Here is a 23,005-nt window from a genome sequence, read left to right as displayed (position 1 = left end):
CATAGCAGGTTGTTCATCTTGATGGTAAAGCCAGGGCTGTTTTGAAAATTGGTCCTTGGATGGAATGGTAAATGTGACACATGGTTTTAAGATGTCTAAGAAATGTATTGAATAGAACAATATTATTTATCTCTTAACGCCCTGAACATTTTGCTCATGCAATCAACACGAGTCAGACACACAAGGTTTGCAACAAATGTGTGAACATCTGTAGTCCCCATCGACCACCTACTTAGATGTAAGGCGTGACAGAAGTTTGGCCCAGTGGATCACGGGACACCAGAAATGTTATTTTTGTCATCTTTCAATTTTATTATGTTTGGTCCTCTACCCTAATCAAATCAAATAAAATCAAATGTATTTATATAGCCCTTCGTACATCAGCTGATATCTCAAAGTGCTGTACAGAAACCCAGCCTAAAACCCCAAACAGCAAGCAATGCAGGTGTAGAAGCACGGTGGCTAGGAAAAACTCCCTAGAAAGGCCAAAACCTAGGAAGACACCTAGAGAGGAACCAGGCTATGTGGGGTGGTCAGTCCTCTTCTGGCTGTGCCGGGTGGAGATTATAACAAAACATGGTCAAGATGTTCAAATGTTCATAAATGACCAATAATAATAATAAGGCAGAATAGTTTAAACTGGAGCAGCAGCACAGTCAGGTGGACTGGGGACAGCAAGGAGTCATCATGTCAGGTAGTCCTGGGGCATGGTCCTAGGGCTCAGGTCCTCCGAGAGAGAGAAAGAGAGAAGGAGAGAATTAGAGAACGCACACTTAGATTCACACAGGACACCAAATAGGACAGGAGAAGTACTCCAGATATAACAAACCTACCCTAGCCCCCCGACACATAAACTACTGCAGCATAAATACTGGAGGCTGAGACAGGAGGGGTCAGGAGACACTGTGGCCCACTCCGAGGACACCCCAGGACAGGGCCAAACAGGAAGGATATAACCCCACCCACTTTGCCAAAGCACAGCCCCCACACCACTAGAGGGATATCTTCAACCACCAACTTACCATCACATAATTTATGTGCTATTCTGGATATTGGTCCACTAGATGGCAGGCTTCAACCAAGTTGTTCCAGAATCCACATTTGTCAGGATCTATAACAGAAGACATGTATTATTTTTTTATCCATCATAAATGTGAAAATAAAGAACAGCTGGATGACAGTGCACCATGTAAATATTAAGACATTTCAGAAAGCTGATTATGTGAACGTTTTAGAATTATTGGGTGTAAATGATTTCTTACCAGGTCGTCAACAGGCAGACACCGAGAACGGACCCCAGCACAAAGAACATGGGGGCTATGATCAAGGTGATAAACCATGACAACTTCATTCCAACAACAGTAGTAGAGAGCTGATCTGAAATGACAGAATGTTCATAACAGTTCAACTGTTATTTACAGCTTTCTTTGTGTGTGAATATAAAGATTTAATCACATTTAACACAATCTTAAACGTACTGTATTAAAAACGTAGAAATATATCTAGTGCATATAGCAGCTTGTGACATAAATATATTACATTTGTTTCATCCAACTGTTATGGTATATATTTATAATTGAAATCCATATCCTGAATTGACTTGAGATTAAACTTTATTGAACCGGGTGTATATTTTTTAGAATGCTCCCAATGCAAAACCACAGTTATGCAGTCATAATGCAGTTTACTCACCACCACTGATAAGGGAGTGCTTGGTCCCACTTCCGATCTCAAATATGTTAGCCCTCTGCTCAACACAGTAGTACAGACCCACGTCGCTCTCTGAGATGGTCAGTATGCTCAGATTGCTTCTGAACAGGCCTGTGTAATACACTGCCTCGAAAACCACATGATCTCGTCCTCCAGGGTAATGTCACAGCTGATGTGTCCCCTGGTTTCACTAGAATCTCATTTTGACCTGCTCCCAAAGCCTCAGAGCATGGACATTTAAAGGTTTTAACCCTTATTAATTAACAGAATACTGAAACGTAATCAAATATATACAATGTATCTACCAAGTGGATAAAATACATTTCTACTCACAACATAGAATTGTTAGAGCTGTTCTCTTTTTCATTGTTTCCTGTCAGTTCCTGAAAGAACTGTCCATAGGATGTGAATGCATCAACACATTTCTTTTTTTCTGTGGGTAACAAGTCCACCTACCACCGGTACAGGAAACAGAGGGCCACCAAGAGCCCATCAAGCCATGGTTTGAACTGCATCAGAATGTTTAAAAAAAAACTGCTCTCATGTTTTCAAGATTCCTCCATTTAACGTTTTGTATTTGCTCATAGAACAGCCAATAGCACAGTTCTATTGAATAGATACTGGAAATGAACAGCTCCATGCAGTGCAGAGGTCATGGAACAAATACATTTCTGTTAACAAACACTGGAATAAAACACAATGTTCTTCATCAAATTCATGAGATTTTTGCAAGTACACTGTGACAGTGAAAGTTGAACATTTACATTTTAGTCAAAACATGCGAAGGATCAGTAAATCTAGTCGCTGTTCTGAGAAATACATTCTTAATGTGCTTTTCTGACTGATATGTCTGGGGGTAAACATTTTAGGAAATTGTTATTGTGCTCCACCACACCCCCAACACTTTCATTTAATGTTTTAAGTTTTCTGTAAGTGAGGACTGGGAGGCTGTTCCTGTTACAATGCATGATGAGGACTGTGATGATTCTCATCATCAAAAGTGAGTATTGTCTATGAAAATCAAATAATGAATATATGAGACAAATAGTTTGACAATTTAGAATAAAAGCACTTTATGTATTTAGTTCCACCATTTTGAAAAATCTGTAACACTTTACATTACAGTGCCCTTATTACTGTGTAATTATACCTGTACGTGCAGATGAACAAGTATTGTAATTACTCATTGTTACATTGTACTTACACTAACTTACAGCAGTAACCTACCCTAGGTACAATGTAATGATTGTAATGAGTAATTGCAATACTTAAATTGTACTTACAGGACTAATTACACAGTAATAAGAGCACTGTAATGTAAAGTGTTATCAAAAAATCACACCGTAAATATTTGTTAACAAAGACCTACATACACTACAGAGAGGAAGCTAGCCTAACATGGGGGAATACGATGGAAAACTCTGCTCTCTCTCTCGCTCTCTATACAGTGCATTCGGAAAGTATTCAGACCCCTTTACCTTTTCAAAAGTTTGTTACGTTACAGGCTTATTCTAAAATGGATACAAAATAAACAATCCTCAGCAATCTACACACAATGCCACATAATAACAAAGCGAAAAACAGGTTTTTAGAAATGTTTGCAAACGTATTACAAATTAATAACAGAAATACCTTATTTACATAAGTATTCAGACCCTTTGCTATGAGACTCGAAATTGAGCTCATGTGCATCCTGTTTCCATTGATCATCCTTGAGATGTTTCTACAACTTGATTGGAGTCCACCTGGGGTAAATTCAATTGATTGGACATGATTTGGAAAGGAACACACCTGTCTATATAAGGTCCCACGGTTGACAGTGTATGTCAGAGCAAAAACCAAGCCATGAGGTTGAAGGAATTGTCCGTAGAGCTCCGAGACGGGATTGTGTCGAGGCACAGCTCTGGGGAAGGGTACCAAAAACATCTGCAGCATTGAAGGTCCCCAAGAACACAGTGGCCTCCATTTTTGAATGATGGAGGCCACTGTGTTTGGAACCACCCAAGACTCTTCCTAGAGCTGTCCGCCCGGCCAAAAAGAGCAGTCGGGGGAGATGGGCCTTGGTCAGGGAGGTGACCAAGAAAGGGAAAGATCTAGTCAATTGTACAACTGAATGCATTCCTCTGAAATGTGTCTTCTGCATTCAACCCAACCCCTCTGAATCAGAGAGGTACAGAGGTCTGCCTTAATCGACATCCATGTATTCAGTACCTGGGAACAGTGGGTTAACTGCCTTGCCCAGGGGCAGAACGACAGATTTTTTGCCTTGTGTCATGTGGCCTTTTCTGGGTATAGATTGTGGCATCCGCCTCTATCCCTCTCTCTCCTACACCCAGGTTCTGTTATCTCAGGTCGTAAATTCCTGGCGGAGACTCTCCCCTGTGGTCCGTGGACACTTAAGGGACGGGTATGATGAGTGTGTTTCATTTGGTGACCTCAGAGAGGACAGGAAACACATAACTATATCTCTGAATATGTACATTTCTCAATTATGGGGTTTGCATCTAATTATTGTATAAAATGAATGAGTAAATATTAAACTATTTGTGAAATGATGTAATATGATGTTAAACCTGTAATGTGAAAGAATTGTATTCCCTAAAGTTTAACTAGCATTGGCTACACGGCAGGAAATAGTTAGACTGAGACTATCGATCCCGACAGAATAAGAGCAAATCTTAGATACTAATTACTAGTCTGCAGCTAGAAATGATGTCAACCTGGGATGCGAAGCCCGACAACTGCCGAAACATCTATCCTAGGAGAACAGTTCTGAATGGTACTCTGAAGTATCCATTCTAACCACAAAATACTTTTCCAGGGAAGCAGTGAGACGCTCGGATGAACTCTCCAACAGGCAGACGGACGACACACTGAGCGTAAATATACAGTATATCACAAAAGTGAGTACACCCCTCACATTTTTGTAAATATTTGAGTATATCTTTTCATGTGACAACACTGAAGAAATGACACTTTGCTACAATATAAAGTAGTGATTGTACAGCTTGTATAACAGTGTAAATTTGCTGTCCCTTCAAAATAACTCAACACACAGACATTAATGTCTAAACTGCTGGCAACAAAAGTGAGTACACCCATAAGTGAAAATGTCCAAATTGGGCCCAAAGTGTCAATATTTTGTGTGGCCACCATCATTTTCCAGCACTGCCTTAACCCTCTTGAGCATGGAGTTCACCAGAGCTTCACAGGTTGCCACTGGAGTCCTCTTCCACTCCTCCATGACGACATCACGGAGCTGGTGGATGTTAGAGACCTTGTACTCCTCCACCTACCATTTGAGGATGCCCCACAGATGCTCAATAGGGTTTAGGTCTGGAGACATGCTTGGCCAGTCCATCACCTTTAACCTCAGCTTCTTTAGCAAGGCAGTGGTCGTCTTGGAGGTGTGTTTGGGGTTGTTATCATGTCTGAATAGTGCTCTGCGGCCCAGTCTCCGAAGGGAGACTTCAGTATGTCACAGTACATGTTGGCATTCATGGTTCCCTCAATGAACTGTAGATCCCCAATGCCGGCAGCACTCCTGCAGCTCCAGACCATGACACTCCCACCACCATGCTTGACTGTAGGCAAGACACACTTGTCTTTGTACTCCTCACCTGGTTTCCGCCACACACGCTTGACACCATCTGAACCAAATAAGTTTATCTTGGTCTCATCAGACCACAGGACATGGTTCCAGTAATCCATGTCCTTAGTCTGCTTGTCTTCAGCAAACTGTTTGCGGGCTTTCTTGTGCATCATCTTTAGAAGAGGCTTGCTTCTGGGACGACAGCCATGCAGACCAATTTGATGCAGTGTACGGTGTATGGTCTGAGCACTGACAGGCTGACCCCCCACCCCTTCAACCTCTGCAGCAATGCTGGTAGCACTCATACGTCTATTTCCCAAAGACAACCTCTGGATATGACGCTGAGCACGTGCACTCAACTTCTTTGGTCGACCATGGCGAGGCCTGTTCTGAGTGGAACCTGTCCAGTTAAACCGCTGTATGGTCTTGGCCACCGTGCTGCAGCTCAGTTTCAGGGTCTTGACAATCTTCTTATAGCCCAGGCCATCTTTATGTAGAGCAACAAATATTTTTTTCAGATCCTCAGAGAGTTCTTTGCCATGAGGTGCCATGTTGAACTTCCAGTGACCAGTCAGTATGAGGGAGTGTGCGAGCGATGACACCAAATTTAACACACCTGCTCCCCATTCACACCTGAGACCTTGTAACACTAACGAGTCACATGACACCGGGGAGGGAAAATGGGTAATTGGGCCCAATTTGGACATTTTCACTTAGGGGTGTACTCACTTTTGTTGCCAGCGGTTTAGATATGAATGGCTGTGTGTTGAGATATTTTGAGGGGACAGCAAATTTACACTGTTATACAAGCTGTACACTCACTACTTTACATTGTAGCAAAGTGTCATTTCTTCAGTGTTGTCACATGAAAAGATATACTCAAATATTTACAAAAATGTGAGGGGTGTACTCACTTTTGTGATACACTGTATATTGATTCCAGTTATTCCCGAATGAGCGTTCATGTGCAAAGGATTAGCATTTAAATTAATATAATTATCAACTGTGTAGTGAATCCTTTTTTGTCTTTCCCTCTGTTCTCAGTCCACACCAACTTCCCTTTGTCCACCAAGCCGTCATATCGGCTTAGCCCACTAGGGAACCTTCCCTATCATTTCCTTGTAAGGTAACCATATCTACTGTGTTGTTTGTTTATGCATTTCTGTGATTATTTAGTTAGTAGATAAATGATTAAGCCAATTGGTGTATGGATGATTCATAGTAAAGGCTGGGTTCGTGCAGATAAACTCAAATGTTTGGCTAACTTTTTGTGGTTATGTTAACGTTATAAATTCACCTTTTATCTGCAAAAACCTGCCAGGAGCCTGCACTGGGTTTTTAGCTGCATTGGCTAGAAAGGAGAGCAGATGTACAGTCATGGCCAAAAGTTTTGAGAATGACACAAATATTAATTTTCACAAAGTTTGCCGCTTCAGTGTCTTTAGATATTTTTGTCAGATGTTACTATTGAATACTGAAGTATAATTACAAGCATTTCATAAGTGTCAAAGGCTTTTATTGACAATTACATGAAGTTGATGCAAAGAGGCAATATTTGCAGTGTTGATCTTTTTCAAGACCTCTACAATCCGCCTTGGCATGCTGTCAATTAACTTCTGGGCCACAACCTGACTGATGGCAGCCCATTCTTGCATAATCAATGCTTGGAGTTTGTCAGAATTTTGGGGTTTTTGTTTGTCCACCCTCCTCTTTGGGATTGACCACAAGTTCTCAATGGGATTAAGGTCTGGGGAGTTTCCTGGCCATGGACCCAAAATATCGATGTTTTGATCCCCAAGCCACTTTTGACCAATGGCAAGGTGCTCCATCATGCTGGAAAAGGCATTGTTCGTCACCAAACTGTTCCTGGATGGTTGGGAGAAGTTGCTCTTGGAGGATGTGTTGGTACCATTCTTTATTCATGGCTGAGTTCTTAGGCAAAATTGTGAGTGAGCCCACTCCCTTGGCTGAGAAGCAACATGTTTAATGCTTTTCGACCTGTCCCCAAATGAATGTCATTGGTTCAGAGTTTGTTTTGATATTTTAACCTGCGTGTCGTGATCGCGTTTGGTGTAGGGGGACAAAATACATTTATGCACGATAGCGCACGAGCACAGCTGTTTTGGGTTCCGTGTAAGACGTAGAGTCGCAAGCTAGCGCGAGGATGCGCTCTTTGAAAGGAGGGAGTAGTGTAACGACCCTGGGATATCGACCTTGCCGTTCAGAGCATGCTTTTGTGGCACAGTGGATAGCGTGCTGGACTTCGGGCTGGAAGGTCGAGGGTTTGAGACCTGCTCCATTACAGTATAGTGTGTGCAAATGAGGTAAGATACCGGCTTGCAGACTCCAATCTCAAACTACCACTCTCCATCAGAAACATAATCACTAGCTTTCTCCACAACCGTACAATTAAAGTGAAGGTCTCCACAGCAATATCCTCACCTTTCACCCCTGAAGCAGGTGTCCCACAGGGGGCAGTTCTAAGCCTGCTACTTTTTTTACTCTACATATCAGATATTTACTACCCTCCACCCACCATAGGTCAAGTTTCACAGTTTGCCGATGACCTCTGCTACTGGTCCAGCTCCAAATGTCCTCAACTTGCTGCAAAAAAACTCCAAAAGTCTATTTAAATGATCGAGACATGGTCTAACATGTGGCGAGTAAAATTGAACCCACAAAAGACCCAATGTGTCCTCTTCACAAGAAGCACCAGCAAAAAAAAACAGGAAACCCATAGATCTCAAACTCTACGGTGAAACAATAAAAGTAGAAAAAGAAGCACAATTCCTTGGAGTCACCTTCTAGAAGAAGGTGCACTGAAAATGCACATGCACTGAAAAATCCATATAGCGAACATAGAGAGAGAGGGACGAAAAAGACTAAACCACCTAAAAACGCTGTGCGGAAGAAAATATGGAGCCTCACCTCAGAGAGTGCTGAAAGTCTACATCAGCTACATCCGACCCCTCTTTGAATACGCCCTACCAGCCTGGATAACAGCTTCACCGCAGCAGATGAATCGGCTACAGAGGGTCCAAAACATGGCAATAAAAATGGCTTACAGACTACCAAGATACATCAACAATCACTACGTTAACAGCATATCTGGACTGACATCAATCGACAATAGACAGTCAATCATTGGCCAGAAGTTCATCAACAGAGCCACTCACAACCCATCACTGAAGGAAGCCGTGGGACAGACCAAATGGACCACAGATACACCCATGTCCATAATGCTGAAACTGACCTAGAAGAGAGGAAAGGGGAGAAAGGAGAAGAAGAAGAAAAAAAATACAATCAAGTGTGTGTGTAGATATATGTGAATGCACTCCTCTCCCCCCTCCCCCTACACAGTTGTGAGCTATAATTTTAATTACGTTTTTTACTTTTATTTTTTAAAGTAAACACCACAAACTCATGAAAAGAGAAAGGTGAAACTAATCTACGCCCGTTCTGATAAAAACCTTAGGGCATCTAGCCTCAGGGGAAGCCTTGCTTGATCACACCCTCCTTCCTTGCTCCTGGCCTGCCCTGCCTCTTCCACCAATCCATTTGTTTCTTATGGACAGAAAGGAGCAGAAGCTCTGAGCTGTCCGATCAGGTCCATTGTTTACTGAGGTAAGATAATCAAAAGCAATAATTCATTCTACTCGATGTATGTCAGAACGGGGCACCCGTCTCACTCCCGGGAGGCATATGTTATGAAACTCCCGCGAATGGAGAACGGGATTACTCCCGGGAGTGAGAGACAGGTGCCCCATTCTGGCATACACCGGGTAGAAATAATTATTGCTTTTGATGAGAACGGTTTATCTAGTTTGAAAATTCAAACATGTATTTGATGGAAAAGAGATGTTATATATGTTTCTCTACGATGTACCTAGATTCCTTGTTGACAACGTGATAGAGCGGAGCAGATTACTGTTGGATTTGAGTAGGGCGCTCTTCCCTCCCCGCTTTCGATGACCTTTCGATTGAGACCGGGATAGCGTAATAGAACTCCCTCAATGGCCACTTTAGCGCGAGAATTAAAAACAAGAAAGTGATATTAGGCGACACGTGAATGGAATGGTCGTGACGTCATTCACTACAGAACAGTCCTTTACCTAGCTTGTTAAACACCTTCAAAGCTTGGTCTTATAACAACCCAGTGTAGCTAGCTAGTTAATCAAGATGGATTTTCGCTGGTGAGTCTTCTGCTAGTTCGTAGATGTGTTAGCTACAGTAGCTATCTCAGGCAAGCTAGCTAAGAAGACAAGTTAATGTTAACTAACGTTAGCTACCTTGGCCTTTCGAATTGTAAAGTTAGCTAAATTTAGCAGGCTTACGAAGTTGCATTTAATTTTTTTTTCATTGACCGGTGTCTAGTTTAAAAGCTATAGCTAGCTAGCTGAAGACAAAAGTATCTGTGTAATGTATGGCTTGAAGTTAGGATAGAGGTTAACTAACGGTAACTGTAGCTAGCTTTCCATGACCTATCCTTCGTCGAAATGAACTCCGGGAGCAAGTGGGTTAGCGTTAGCTAATTTACCTATGTTTCAAACGTAAATTATTGCCTTGTATTTATATCTGAGTCATTCGTTAAGTCACTTTACTGAGTAACGCTATATTGATTCGAACTACAATGGAACATGATCTGTTTGCTAAAATTGATGTCAACATCATTGGAGTTCAATTCTTAGCTAAGGATATCATTAACGTTAACTAATACATAAATAATGGTATATCCTAACAGTCACTTGGTTATAAAGTTACTATGAATGTGATTATTGAAAATGGGTTTGTCAATTTCTCTTTAGGTGTCTGAGTGTTGGCCCAGTTATAATCTTGTTCTTGTCCATCCTGCCTTCCAGCCAGTTGAAAACAGGTTTGTTTTAATTAATTATACCATTGGAATTTAGTATTTTTACAACATACTTGAAAATGTACACCAGAAAATTAGTCGAAAAGACTGAGTGCAAAACAGTAGATCCATGTTACCTTCCATAAAATTCTCATTCCTCAACTAAAATACCTTTAATCCAAGTTGTATCTCTTCTTGACTAGTAATGAACAATTAACCAACTTTTTTTTGGGGGGGGGGGGGGGGGGGGGGTTATTAAACAACTAATTGACCGATGTCTGTTCAGATTACTTGAATTCTGTTTAGTCCGTTTTTGTGCACCTAACGCGCGGTTTATCTGGAGATAAATCGAATCATTTTGTAGGCAAATAAAATTCGTGAAATGATGCCTTATCTAATTTGAAGAGCTAGTAAAATAATTTTTGTCACAGGTCTGCAGCTAGCGTAGCTACACTGAAGAAAAATACTAACGCAACAATTTGTTACAAAGATGTTACAGTTCATATCAGGAAATAATTCATTAGGTCCTATTCTATGGATTTCACATGACTGGGAAAACGGATACCTTAAAAAAACAAACATTTAAGGTAGTGGCGTGGATCAGGAAACCAGGTGTAATCTCCTTTGCATAGGTGATTGTGGCCTGTGGAATGTTGTCCCACTCCTCTTCAAAGGCTGTGCAAAGTTGCTGGATATGTGTGATCTGGAACACGCTGTCCTACACGTATATCCAGAGCATCCCAAACAGGCTCAATGGGTGCTGTCATGGAAGAACTTGGACATTTTCAGTTTCCAGGAATTGTGTACAGATCCTTACGACATGGGGCCATGTGTTATCATGCTGAAACATGAGGTTATGGTGGCGAATTAATGGCACAATGGGCCTCAGGATCTCGTCATGGTATCTCTGTCCATTCAAATTTCCATCCATAAAATGCAATAGTCTTCATTGTCCATAGCATATGTATGCCCATACCATAACCCCACCACCATGGGGCACTCTGTTCACAACGTTGACATCAGTAAACCATTTGCCCACAACGCCGTACACGCTACGCTGTCTGCCATCTGCCCTGTATATTTGAAACCGGGATTCATCCGTGAAGAGCACACTTCTCCAGAGTGACAGTGACCATTGAAGGTGAGCATTGCCCACTGAAGTCGGTTAAGACGCCAAACTACAGTCAGGTCAAGATCCTGGCAAGGATGACGAGCACAAAGATGAGCTTCCCTGAGACAGTTTCTGACCGTTTGTGCAAAAATTATTTGGTTGTAATAACTGTTTCATCGGCTGTCCGGGTGACTGGTCTCAGACGATCCCACAGGCAAAGACGCCGGATGTGGAGGTCCTGGGCTGGTGTAGTTACACGTACGTGGTCTGCAGTTGTGAGCAAAATTAATATTAAATTCTCTGGCAACGGCTCTGGTGGACATTCCTGCAGTCAGCATGTCAATTGCACACTCCCTCAAAGCATGAGACATCTGTGGCATTTTGTTGTGGCAAAACTGCACATTTTATTGGCCTTTTTATTTTCCACAGCACAAGTTGCTGTGTAATGATCATGCTGTTTAATCAGCTTCTTGATATTACATGCCTGTCAGGTGGATGGATTGTCTTGGCAAAGAAGAAATGCTCACTAAAAGGGATGTAAACAAATGTGTGCACAATTTAAGATTTTTTTTTTGTCTGTATGGAACATTTCTGGGATCTTTTATTTCAGCTCATGAAACATGGGACCAACACTTTACATTTTGTGTTGAAATTCTTGTTCAGTATAAATAGGATAACTAAACACAGAACAGTATGGGGAGTACATAGTTAATGTTTGGCTGTTACTGCCTGAGCAGAGATGAGATGATGACTAAGGAATGGAAAAAATAGTCATCAAATGCAAACTAAGTATATTTTCAATGTTTTGGCAATTTAATGTTCACAATTTGGGCTTTTGAATTTCTATTTAAAAAGCAAAAACATTATTTGAATGTAATTTCTTATTGCATTTAATGAAAATCTAGGATTTTGCAAGTCTTAAACACTCAATTATTATCCAAAATAACTTTTTAGAGATACAAAATGTTTTTTTCCCACTGATTTTTATTGAACACTGACCAGAGTTTTAATTAGCTCAGGATTCCCCTCTGTAGGAATCTGCGTTTTTAAAATGGGGTGATATGAAAGTAGTTTGAGATTTCAAAGGCATATTGTATGTAATGATTATTAACGGTTAGACAGAGCGTCCAGGGTGTTGTACACATTTTCTGTTATCAATGGTTTGAATGAGAACCCAATGGCTGTATGGCCCCTTGGGTTCTTGAGAGCTAGTTAATAGTCTGAGTGGCTGGTGACTATTTTTTTGCCCACCAGACACTGACACTGGTTCACCGAAAGATTGTCATGCCCAGGTTACAATGGTCAGCTATTGCATGGTCAGCTATTATATCAATAGCTCATTTACATGGCTGCACTACAGCAGAGGTTCCACCAGCATAAATTTGAGTCAGTCAACATGACTGACGGGATTGAAGAAAATCTGCCATTGTCCATTTATCGGTCGCTTAGGGTACATTTTTAATCATCGTTATAGCCTTTAAAAAAATGTTTTATTGAAAATAATCTTGACACCTTTATTAGTCAATATTTAAAAATACTGCTTAGATTTTTTTTCTGTATCGTTGGCTGAGGGAAGGTGTATGTAGATAGCACCAGCATCTTGAAAATAAGCCTGGAGAGGAGCATTATTTAATGTTAATGTTTAATTTTCGTTGTGGCTGTAAAAATTGTGCAGTGAATATGGTTTTTCTCATTTTTTTTACAGTTTTCTTGGATATACTTTGTTGTCGTGTGGGGGAATCTCTATCCATAGAAATACCTGATGATGACCAGTGTCCTGTGTCAAACTTCAGTGTATGTACAGAGAAAATTGGCCAAGTGTTCGAGTATAGCAAGAAGCTGTCAGAGTTGACTGTGGATCCACGTTATCAGGACAGGATCCAGTTGAAGAATGACGCCAACGGCCTTGCTGTTGTAATTTGGAATGTAACCAAAGAAGATGTAAAGCAACACTATTATGTTGACTGCGCTTCTACAATTCTAAAGAGATTTGTAATTCAAATTTCAAGTAAGAAGCCTCCTGTTAATTTTTTAATGCAAAAAAAGTTTGAGTGGAAGTACATGTGACAGTAGAGCAGTTTCTGAAGTTCCACTGTTGCTTAGCTGTACTGAAGGGATTAAACATCAGTTATAATCTGTTATTGCTATTGTAAACATTGCAGCACTATTTAACACAAACTAATGAAGCTTATTTTGCTTATGAAGTATTTTCAGATAGTACAACCTCCACACCAGGAGGTATTGTTGTCCCCTGATCTTTGACTAGGAAGTAGATGATGATGATAATAATAATAATAATTGTTTTTGTAGTACAGAGATATTTGTTATTCAAGCATGACAAGTGTATTTTGCTTATCTATTTTCAGGAAGTATTGAGAGTTCAACCACCACAGCATTCCCCCAACCATCTACAACCACACCAGGGGGTATTATTGTCACCTGATCTTTAACCTGGAAGTACATAGACCAGGGTTTACCAAACTCAAACCGGGGGACCCCAGGTGGTACACATTTGTGATTCCCCCCTCCCCCCTTAGCACTACACAGCTGATTAAATTAATGAGCTCATCAAGCTTTGATTATTTGAATCAGCTGCATAGTGATAAGGCAAAAAAACAAAACGTGTACCCATTGGGGTCCCCAGGACAATTTTTGGGAAATGCTGAGATAACCGTTTTTGTAGTGCAGAAGTATTTGTTATTCAAGCATGACAATTGTATTTAGCTTACAATATATTTTCAGGTAGCACTGAGAGTTCAACCACCACCGCAGCCCCCCAACCATTTTCAACCACACCAGGTATAGTCATCATTTGATCTTTAAATTGAACTAGATTACTGAGCAGATTATGAGCTGTGTAGTGCTGTAATAGCAGAACTGGGTTCAAATAGTATAAAAAAATCTACCAAGCACTTAATGAGTTTGTTGCAGTAGAACCAACAGAATTGTATCAAGTGAAAACCCTGTCAATCTGTCATTGAAAGGCCACATTTTAACATCGCAGAGACAGCGATGGTGTGAACTAATGCACAGCAACATTCTAAATAATGGGAGATCTGTTTTATATTTGAAATCAAATACATTCCAAGTTATTGTTTGGGATCTGTCATGTAGAACTAGAAAGTAAAGTTGTCTAACTCGATGTCATGATCACCTCTGATTAGGAGCTAGAAGTTGGTCGGATCTGGTTTATGTGCCAATATGTTTTGGAATGTGTGTGATTGTATGTATGCACACATCTGGCTCCTCTGGCCATATTTAGTTTGACAGTTAAGATACTTGACTGCCTTTTGGCTAAGATAAAGTGTAGTATCTGTTCCTGTCAGTTTAATATCTGATGCGTCCACTATCTGGGGACCATTAATGAAACGCTGAGACGCGGTAGTCCTGTGTCCTGTTGTGACATAGCTACGTGGCTCTGAGACCACCAACTGCGGGGAACGCACAGCCCGACCGCCGAACCTCCCCACAATTCCTAACAATGCATCTCCCAGTACGCGTCCTCTATTCATTTGAATGTGTAGACAGTTGGAGAAATGGCTTGAATTCAGAAAGTAAACAATCCCAACACTACTCTGCGTACACATTTGGTACTCTGCTAGACCACTGGACTTTTCCTCTTCCACTCTGTGTACCACCACTTTGGTGATGCCTCAGCAGCTCTGAGTCCCCGCTAGCTCACCACACTAAGTTCAGAGTAGTAGCCAGTCGTCCACTCTACAAGCTCTCAGCACTGCAGGATTCCACTATCTCCCATTCCTCTCACACTTCAGGCGACTCCTGAACAACTTTCCAGTGCTGCAGGTGCATTACCTTTGTAAAAGTATAATTTGTATAAGTCAATTTGTCATTCGCTCAAGTTTTGGACCACATGAAAGCTGCTGAGATTGCATTCTTCCCTACAATGATTCAGAGAACGTTAGCAATATAGAACACATGGAAATTGATAATTAAATCTAATTTTGTCAATATATCTGCCCTGATACCTGAATGCATACGCTACTTTGTAAAATATTAATCATATTAGCTTGCTTCAAAGTTTATGTCAACATTTTAACTGGGAGTTAGGCCTTTCTTTTTTTAATTTCAGGTTTTTCAAAAAGTATTGTAATTGTTTCAATGTTTTATTAATACTTTAGCACACCAGATTCTACTGCTCAATAGGACCTTGAAAAGCAGAATTGGGTGTTTGAGCAGGGCTGTAACTAAAGCCTACATACCCATTAGCTCTTCAGATGGAATGTTAACCACATGTTTTATACAGTACGTTGACTTTGTGGCATTTTTTTCACCATATTGCTTATCTAATACCACAAATATATCAAAGTCAATGTTAGTATTGTGGCAACAATGACTTCCCCGCAGTAGTGCTATCAAGTCATTTTCTGTCATGACAAATCATGACATAACATTGGTTCAATTGTATGGCAATTTGTGTTAATTTATGTTAATGCTAGAACCAGGAAGTAATCGAGTACTATAAGTAATTTTTTTTCTGCCTTTGAAGGTCTACCTGTCGAACATCTTGCTTGGCTGGTACTGGTACCAGTATGCCTAGGCGGCGTAGTACTACACATCAGGAATCGTAAAAAGTTGAATGAAGAACCTCTCTCGGCCGTGCTGTAGATCCCATCATCCACCTATGTTCTAAATCAAAACACGTCAACGGGCCTCCCGGGTGGCGCAGTGGTTAAGGGCGCTGTACTGCAGCGCCAGCTGTGCCATCGGAGACTCTGGGTTCGCGCCCAGGCTCTGTCGTAACCGGCCGCGACTGGGAGGTACGTGGGTGAAGCACAATTGGCCTCTAGCGTCGTCCGGGTTAGGGAGGGCTTGGCCGGTAGGGGTGTCCTTGTCTCATCGCGCACCAGCGACTCCTGTGGCGGCCCGGGCACAGTGTGCGCTAACCAAGGTTGCCAGGTGCACGGTGTTTCCTCCGACACATTGGTGCGGCTGGCTTCCGGGTTGGATGCGCGCTGTGTTAAGAAGCAGTGCGGCTTGGTTGGGTTGTGTATCGGAGGACGCATGACTTTCAACCTTCGTCTCTCCCGAGCCCGTACGGGAGTTGTAGTGATGAGACAAGATAGTAGCTACTAAAACAATTGGATACCACGAAATAGGGGAGAAAAAGGGGTGAAATGTATCTTTAAAAAAAAAAAAAACATGTCAACGGACAGCAGAACAACGAAAATGATGGCTTTGTTATTACTAAGGTTGGCTAGGCACTGTGATTTTGCCCTGTCTGTGGGCTTGCCATGAAAATTTCTAATCAATCAAATCAAACTCAGGGGCATGTTGATTGCTGCTTAGCGCCTTTGGAATCTTTTTGAAAGTGCTTTCTAAATGCAATGTCCCATTCACTTCTATTGGGCGTCAGCTAGTGGTGGCTTAAGTTATGTGACGTTTTGAAGTGGCTGTTTTAAAGGGAACTGAACCATTACTGTTTCTCCTGGCCCAAAGACTTGACAGAGTGAGGAGCCTAACAATAAGTTGTTTAAAATCCTAAACTATCACTTTAAACCCTCAGCCTTACTGCACAACTACTGTACTTATGATTTTCTTCAACCTTTATAACGCTTGATCATTGTCAGCATTACATTCTGTGTTCCCTATTCGGGGAGACGTTTATACAGATGTGCACAATTTACTGTACTGTCATTACACTGATACCAAAACCATTATGTTCTATTGTATGATTACACCTCTTATGATGATGGGATCGTTCTAATACGTATTTATGATCCAAGATTTTCTTTAAGGTCAACATAGTTGGATTTTATTTGTATTTTTTACTGAAAGTAATTTGAAAGTAACAAATTGTGCACACTGCTGTTTTTAAATGCACTTTTGTGACAACCTGATGTATGTACAGTTATCTAATGAATATTTTTGCTAATGTAGATGTGAATTGGCCCCTCGTGATATTAAGACTGGTCGATACACAAACATTCCTTCAGATAAACGTGACTGTTCTTTTTGTGATGATGGTTCCCAAGAAAAATTAGGGATCTTTTTTGCCAACTGTCCAGCCATAATGAAATGCTACATTTGATCAGGTAACAATGTGAATGTCTTTTCAAAGCTTGCTGTCTCATCCTCTATCACAGACCTTTTAGAAGTTCCTGAATGTCCTCTTATTTACTGTACTTTGTTTATGTATAGATAGCAATAATGTTTAGATGATTTAATCTATTTTAGAGGACTCCAAGGAACATTCTGTGCAATGTTTGACTGACTGCTTTTAGTGTCTCAACTGTGTGGTCCAATGTGTTTTAAAAATATATATTTTGTATTGTCAACCAGTTGTGGAGTGACACAAATGTTTCTAACATTTTGAATAAAATCTTGCTCTTTTCTGATTTGTATCCAAGGTCTTTGTTATTCACTGCATTCCACTTTTTGTTACATTACAGCCTTATTCTAAAATTGAATATATTTGTTGTTTTCCTCAATCTACACACAATAGCCCATAATAACAAGGATAACATGTTTTTAGAAAGTTTATCTAATTAATAAAACATTTAAAACATACCTTATTTACATAAGTATTCAGACTCGAAATTAAGCTCCGATGCATCCTGTTTCCATTGATCCTCCTTGATTGTTTCTAAATCTTGATTGGAGTCCACCTGTGGTAAATTCAATTGATTGGACATTATTTGGAACGCTAAACAAGGTCCCACAGTTGACAGTGCATGTCAGAGGTAAAAAACCAAGCCATGAGATCGAAGGAATTGTCTGTGGAGCTCCGAGACGGGATTGTGTCGAGGCACAGATCTGGGGAAAGGTATTGAAACATTTCTGCAGCATTGAAGTTCCCCAAGAATACAGTGGCCTCCATCATGCTTAAATGGAAGAAGTTTGGAACGACCAAGACTCTTCCTAGAGCTGGCCATCCGGCCAAACTGAGCAATCGGGAGAATGACCTTGGTCAGGGAGATGACCAAGATCCTGTTGGTCACTGATGGATCTCTAGAGTTCCTCTGTGGAGATGGGAGAACCTTCTAGAAGGACAACAATCTATGCAGCACTCCACCAATCAGGTCTTTATGGTGGAGTGGCCAGACGGAAGCCACTCTTCAGTAAAAGGCACATGACAGCCCACTTGGAGTTTGCCAAAAGGCAGCTAAAGGACTGACCATGAGAAACAAGATTCTCTGGTCTGATGAAACCAAGATTGAACTCTGGCCTGAATGCCAATTGTCACGTCTGGAGGAAAACTGGCACCATTCATATGGTGAAGCATGGTCTGAATAATTATGTAAATGTGATATTTACTACTTATTTTTTTTATATATGTATGTGTGCACACGTGCCAAAATGTAAAAAAAAATAATTGCTTTGTAATTAAATAGTATTGTGTGTAGACTGATGAAGAAAAATATAATTTAATCAATTTTAGAATAAGCTGTAACGTAACAATGCGGGGAAAAGTCAAGCGGTCTGAATACATTCCGAATACACTATGTACAGTATAACAGCAGATTCAAAAATATATTTATAGTTGCAGATTTATGGTTAAACCAGTACTGTTTTGTTAATTGGTCCTTGGATGGAATAGTAGATATGACGTAAATGATTTAAGATCAGATGTCTAAAATGATCTTGTTCAATACATTTCTATCTCTAACACCCTGAACATACTGGTCATGCAATCAACACTGGAATAACATAAATAAAAAGATGTGAAACCAATCTGGACACATGTAGATCCCATCGTCCACCTACTTAGATGTATGGAGTGGCAGAAGTTTAACCCCGTGTGTCACAGGAGACTTCATAAAACACCAGAAATGTTACTTTTACTCTCAGCATCTTTACATTTTATTCCTGTTTGTCCTCCTATATTCACTCTTGGTCCTCTAGATGACAGGCTTCAACCAAATTGTTCCAGAATCCTCATTTTGTCAGGATCTACAGTGTAAGAGGACAGCTATTTTTTTTTTATCTTCATGAAATGCGCAATAAACACCAATACCCGATTTACAGACAGTGAGTTGCACCACATAAGTATAAAAAAAATACATTTCAGAAAGATGATTCAATGTGAAAATTAGAATTATTGGGTGCAAATAATTTCTTAGCAGGTCGTCAACAGCAGAAGACACAGAGAGCAGACCCCAGCACAGAGAACATGGGGGCTATGATCAAGGTGATAAACCATGACAACTTCATCCCAACAACAGTAGTAGAGAGCTGATCTGGAATGACAGAATGACAGAATGCCTTCTTGGTGTGGGAATATAAAGATTTAATCAGACTTTATTATATTTATCACAATTGAAAAACAATTCTAAACATACTGTATTGAAAACAATCAAGAAATGTATCAAGTGCATGTGAGTACATAAATATTATATTTGTTTCTTCCTACTATGTTTTGGTATAGATTTATAATTTAAATACATATCCTGAATTGACTGAGATTAAACATTGACCAGGTGGATATTTTTAGAACACTCCCAATGCAAAACCACAGTTATGCAGTCATAATGCAGAGTTTACTCACCACCACTGATAAGGGAGAGCTTGGTCCCACTTCCGATCTCAAATATGTTAGCCCTCTGCTCAACACAGTAGTACAGACCCACGTCACTCTCTGAGATGTTCAGTATGCTCAGATTGCTTCTGAACAGGCCTGTGTCATACACTGACTCGGAACGACCATCAAACCTTTTGAGGCTCAGGGGTGTATTTGTCTTCATAGTGATGGCTACTGAAAGAGTGGCATCAGGACGAAGAACAAACCACATGACCTCATACTCCAGGGTAATGTCACAGCCAAGGGTGACTGTGTCCCCTGGTTCTACTAGAATCTCATTTTGAACTGCTCCAAAAGCCTCACAGAACATGGAACCTTTCATAAAAACAAAGACCATATTATTGACTGAGGCTATTTAAATAAAATGTTCATAACACATTTACATGTTTTAAACCAAATTAACAGAGTACTTAAAACTAATGAAATATAAACAATGTATCTCCCAAGTGGATAAAATGCATTTCTACTTACAGCATAGAATTGTTAGAGCTGTTCTCTTGTTCATTGTTTCCTGTCAGTTACTGAAAGAAGGATGTGAATGCAAGTTCCTTTTTTTTTCTGCGTGTACAAGTCCACCTACCACAGGTACAGGAAACAAAGAGGGCCACCGAGAGCCAGTCAAGGAAAGGTTTAAACTGTATCAGAATGTTTTTTTAACTGCTCTCAAGTGTGCAAGATTCCTCCATTCATTTTTATTTTTTGCAAGTACGCTGTGATGGTTGAAGTTGAACTATCCTTTCAATTTGAGTCAAAATGTGTAGGAAAAGTAAATCTAAGCCCAGTTCTGAGAAATACATTCTAAATGTGCTTTTCTGATTGGATGCCTGGGGATGAACCTTTTAGGAAGTGGTTATTGTGCTCCACCACACCCCCAACACACTTTCATTTCATGTTTAAGTCAGAGTTTCTGTAAGTGAGGACTGGGAGGCTGTTCCTGTTACAATGCATGATGAGGACCATGATGATTCTCATCATCAAAAGTGAGTTTTGTCTATGAAAATCAAATAATGAATATCTGAGACAAATAGTTTAGAATAAAAGCACTTTATGTACAGTTGAAGACAGAAGTTTACATACACTTAGGTTGGAGTCATTAAAACTCATTTTTCAACCACTCCACAAATTTATTGTTAACAAACTATAGTTTTGGCAAGTCGGTTAGGACAGCTACTTTGTGCATGACAAAGGTAATTTTTCCAACAATTGCTTACAGACAGATTACTTCACTTATAATTGACTGTATCACAATTCCAGTGGGTCAGAAGTTTACATACACTAAGTTGACTGTGCCTTTAAACAGCTTGGAAAATTCCAGAAAATGTCATGGCTTTAGAAGCTTGTGATAGGCTAATTTACTTAATTTTAGTCAATTGGAGGTGTACCTGTGGATGTTTTTCAAGGCCTACCTTCAAACTCAGTGCCTCTTTGCCTGATATCATGGGAAAATCACAAGAAATCAGCCAAGACCTCAGAAAAAAAATGATAGACCTTTACAAGTCTGGTTCATCCTTGGGAGCAATTTACAAACGCCTGAAGGTACCACGTTCGTCTGTACAAACAATAGTATGCAAGTATAAACACCATGGGAACACGCAGCCGTCATACCGCTCAGGAAGGAGATGCGCTCTGTCTTCTAGAGATGAACGCACTTTAGTGCGAAAAGTGCAAATCGATCCCAGAACAACAGCAAAGGGCCTTGTGAAGATGCTGGAGGAAACAGGTACAAAAGTATCTATATCCACAGTAAAACGAGTCCTATATCGACATAACCTGAAAGGCAGCTCAGCAAGGAAGAAGCCACTGCTCCAAAACTGCCATAAAAAAGCCAGACTACGGTTTGCAACTGCACATGGGGACAAAGATTGTACTTTTTAGAGAAATTACCTCTAGTTTGATGAAACAAAAATAGAACTGTTTGGCCATAATGACCATCGTTATGTTTGGAGGAAAAAGGGGGAGGTTTGCAAGCCGAAGAACACCATCCCAACTGTGAAGCACGGGGGTGGCAGCATCATGTTGTGGGGGTGCTTGCTGCAGGAGGGACAGGTGCTCTTCACAAAATAGGTGGCATCATGAGGAAGGGAAATTATGTGGATATATTGAAGCAACATCTCAAGACATCTGTCAGGAAGTTAAAGCTTGGTCGCAAATGGGTCTTCAAAATGGACAATGACCCCAAGCATACTTCCAAAGTTGTGGCAAAATGGCTTAAGGACAACAAAGTCATGGTATTGGAGTGGCCATCACAAAGCCCTGACATCAATCCTACAGAAAAATTGTGGGCAGAACTGAAAAAGCGTGTGCGAGCAAGGAGGCCTACAAACCTGACTCAGTTACACCAGCTCTGTCAGGAGGAATGGGCCAAAATACACCCAACTTATTGTGGGAAGCTTGTGGAAGGCTACCCAAAACGTTTGACCCAAGTTAAACATTTTAAAGGCAATGCTACCAAATACTAATTGAGTGTATATAAACTTCTGACCCACTGGGAATGTGATGAAAGAAATAAAAGCTGAAATAAATAACACTCTCTACTATTATTCTGACATTTCACATTCTTAAAATAAAGTGGTGATACTAACTGACCTAAGACAGGGTCTTTTTATTAGGATTAAATGTCAGGAATGGTGAAAAACTGAGTTTAAATCTATTTGGCTAAGGTGTATGTAAATTCCGACTTCAACTCTATTTAGTTCCACCATTTGGAAAAATCTGTAACACTTTACATTACAGTGCCCTTATTACTGTGTAATTATACCTGTACGTGCAGATGAACAAGTATTGTAATTACTCATTGTTACATTGTACTTACACTAACTTACAGCAGTAACCTACCCTAGGTACAATGTAATGATTGTAATGAGTGATTGCAATACTTAAATTGTACTTACAGGACTAATTACACAGTAATAAGAGCACTGTAATGTAAAGTGTTATCAAAAAATCACACCGTAAATATTTGTTAACAAAGACCTACATACACTACAGAGAGGAAGCTAGCCTAACATGGGGGAATACGATGGAAAACTCTGCTCTCTCTCTCGCTCTCTCTCTCTCTCTCTCTCTCTCTCTCTCTCTCTCTCTCTCTCTCTCTCTCTCTCTCTCTCTCTCTCTCTATATACATATATATATATGCAGGTCTGGAAAAAATTAAGAGACCACTGCAAAATGATCAGTTTCTCTGGTTTTACTATTTATAGGTAT

General features: G+C 40.4%; 1 protein-coding gene, 1 long non-coding RNA gene, 1 pseudogene and 1 gene segment (V, D, J or C); 2 read left to right on the top strand and 2 right to left on the bottom strand.

The window, feature by feature from the left end:
- Nucleotides 1-292: 292 nt before the first annotated feature.
- LOC118964937 lies at nucleotides 293-2,388 on the bottom strand. The gene is made up of 4 exons (XR_005052254.1): nucleotides 1,693-2,388; nucleotides 1,263-1,377; nucleotides 1,023-1,111; nucleotides 293-727 (listed from the first exon to the last, which is right to left on the bottom strand). It is a non-coding gene; the product is annotated as an uncharacterized LOC118964937 (long non-coding RNA).
- A 5,025-nt stretch (nucleotides 2,389-7,413) lies between these two features.
- LOC110506828 lies at nucleotides 7,414-20,515 on the bottom strand. The segment is given in 3 exon segments: nucleotides 7,414-8,555; nucleotides 19,769-20,116; nucleotides 20,273-20,515. Coding segments are annotated over 3 exon segments (453 nt in total).
- On the top strand, nucleotides 9,251-17,518 carry LOC118936452. 3 transcript variants are annotated; one of them, XM_036981118.1, is made up of 6 exons: nucleotides 9,251-9,495; nucleotides 10,108-10,175; nucleotides 12,968-13,056; nucleotides 13,629-13,688; nucleotides 14,005-14,061; nucleotides 15,770-15,848. In XM_036981118.1, exons 1-6 carry the CDS (start codon nucleotides 9,482-9,484, stop codon nucleotides 15,818-15,820), a joined length of 339 nt encoding a protein of 112 aa, XP_036837013.1. In that variant the 5' UTR covers nucleotides 9,251-9,481; the 3' UTR covers nucleotides 15,821-15,848. The 3 variants fall into 3 exon arrangements, with proteins under 3 accessions (XP_036837013.1, XP_036837012.1, XP_036837011.1); XM_036981116.1 differs by having other exon boundaries at nucleotides 9,262-9,495; nucleotides 12,968-13,270; nucleotides 15,770-17,518; XM_036981117.1 differs by lacking the exon at nucleotides 13,629-13,688 and having other exon boundaries at nucleotides 9,259-9,495; nucleotides 12,968-13,270; nucleotides 15,770-17,518.
- Nucleotides 14,538-14,652, top strand: LOC118965129 (annotated as a pseudogene).
- Nucleotides 20,516-23,005: the final 2,490 nt, after the last annotated feature.

Source organism: Oncorhynchus mykiss, chromosome 6, assembly GCF_013265735.2.
Source record: "Oncorhynchus mykiss isolate Arlee chromosome 6, USDA_OmykA_1.1, whole genome shotgun sequence".
Taxonomy (NCBI): domain Eukaryota; kingdom Metazoa; phylum Chordata; class Actinopteri; order Salmoniformes; family Salmonidae; genus Oncorhynchus; species Oncorhynchus mykiss.
Note: the sequence above shows the minus strand (reverse complement) of the source record. Positions and strands in the feature narration are given on the sequence as shown.

Coding starts and splice junctions, on each gene's coding strand:
- LOC118936452 (XM_036981116.1), top strand. Junction 13,271..13,628: donor ATTTGTAATTCAAATTTCAA/GTAAGAAGCCTC, acceptor ATCTATTTTCAG/GAAGTATTGAGAGTTCAACC. Junction 13,689..14,004: donor ATCTACAACCACACCAGGGG/GTATTATTGTCA, acceptor ATATATTTTCAG/GTAGCACTGAGAGTTCAACC.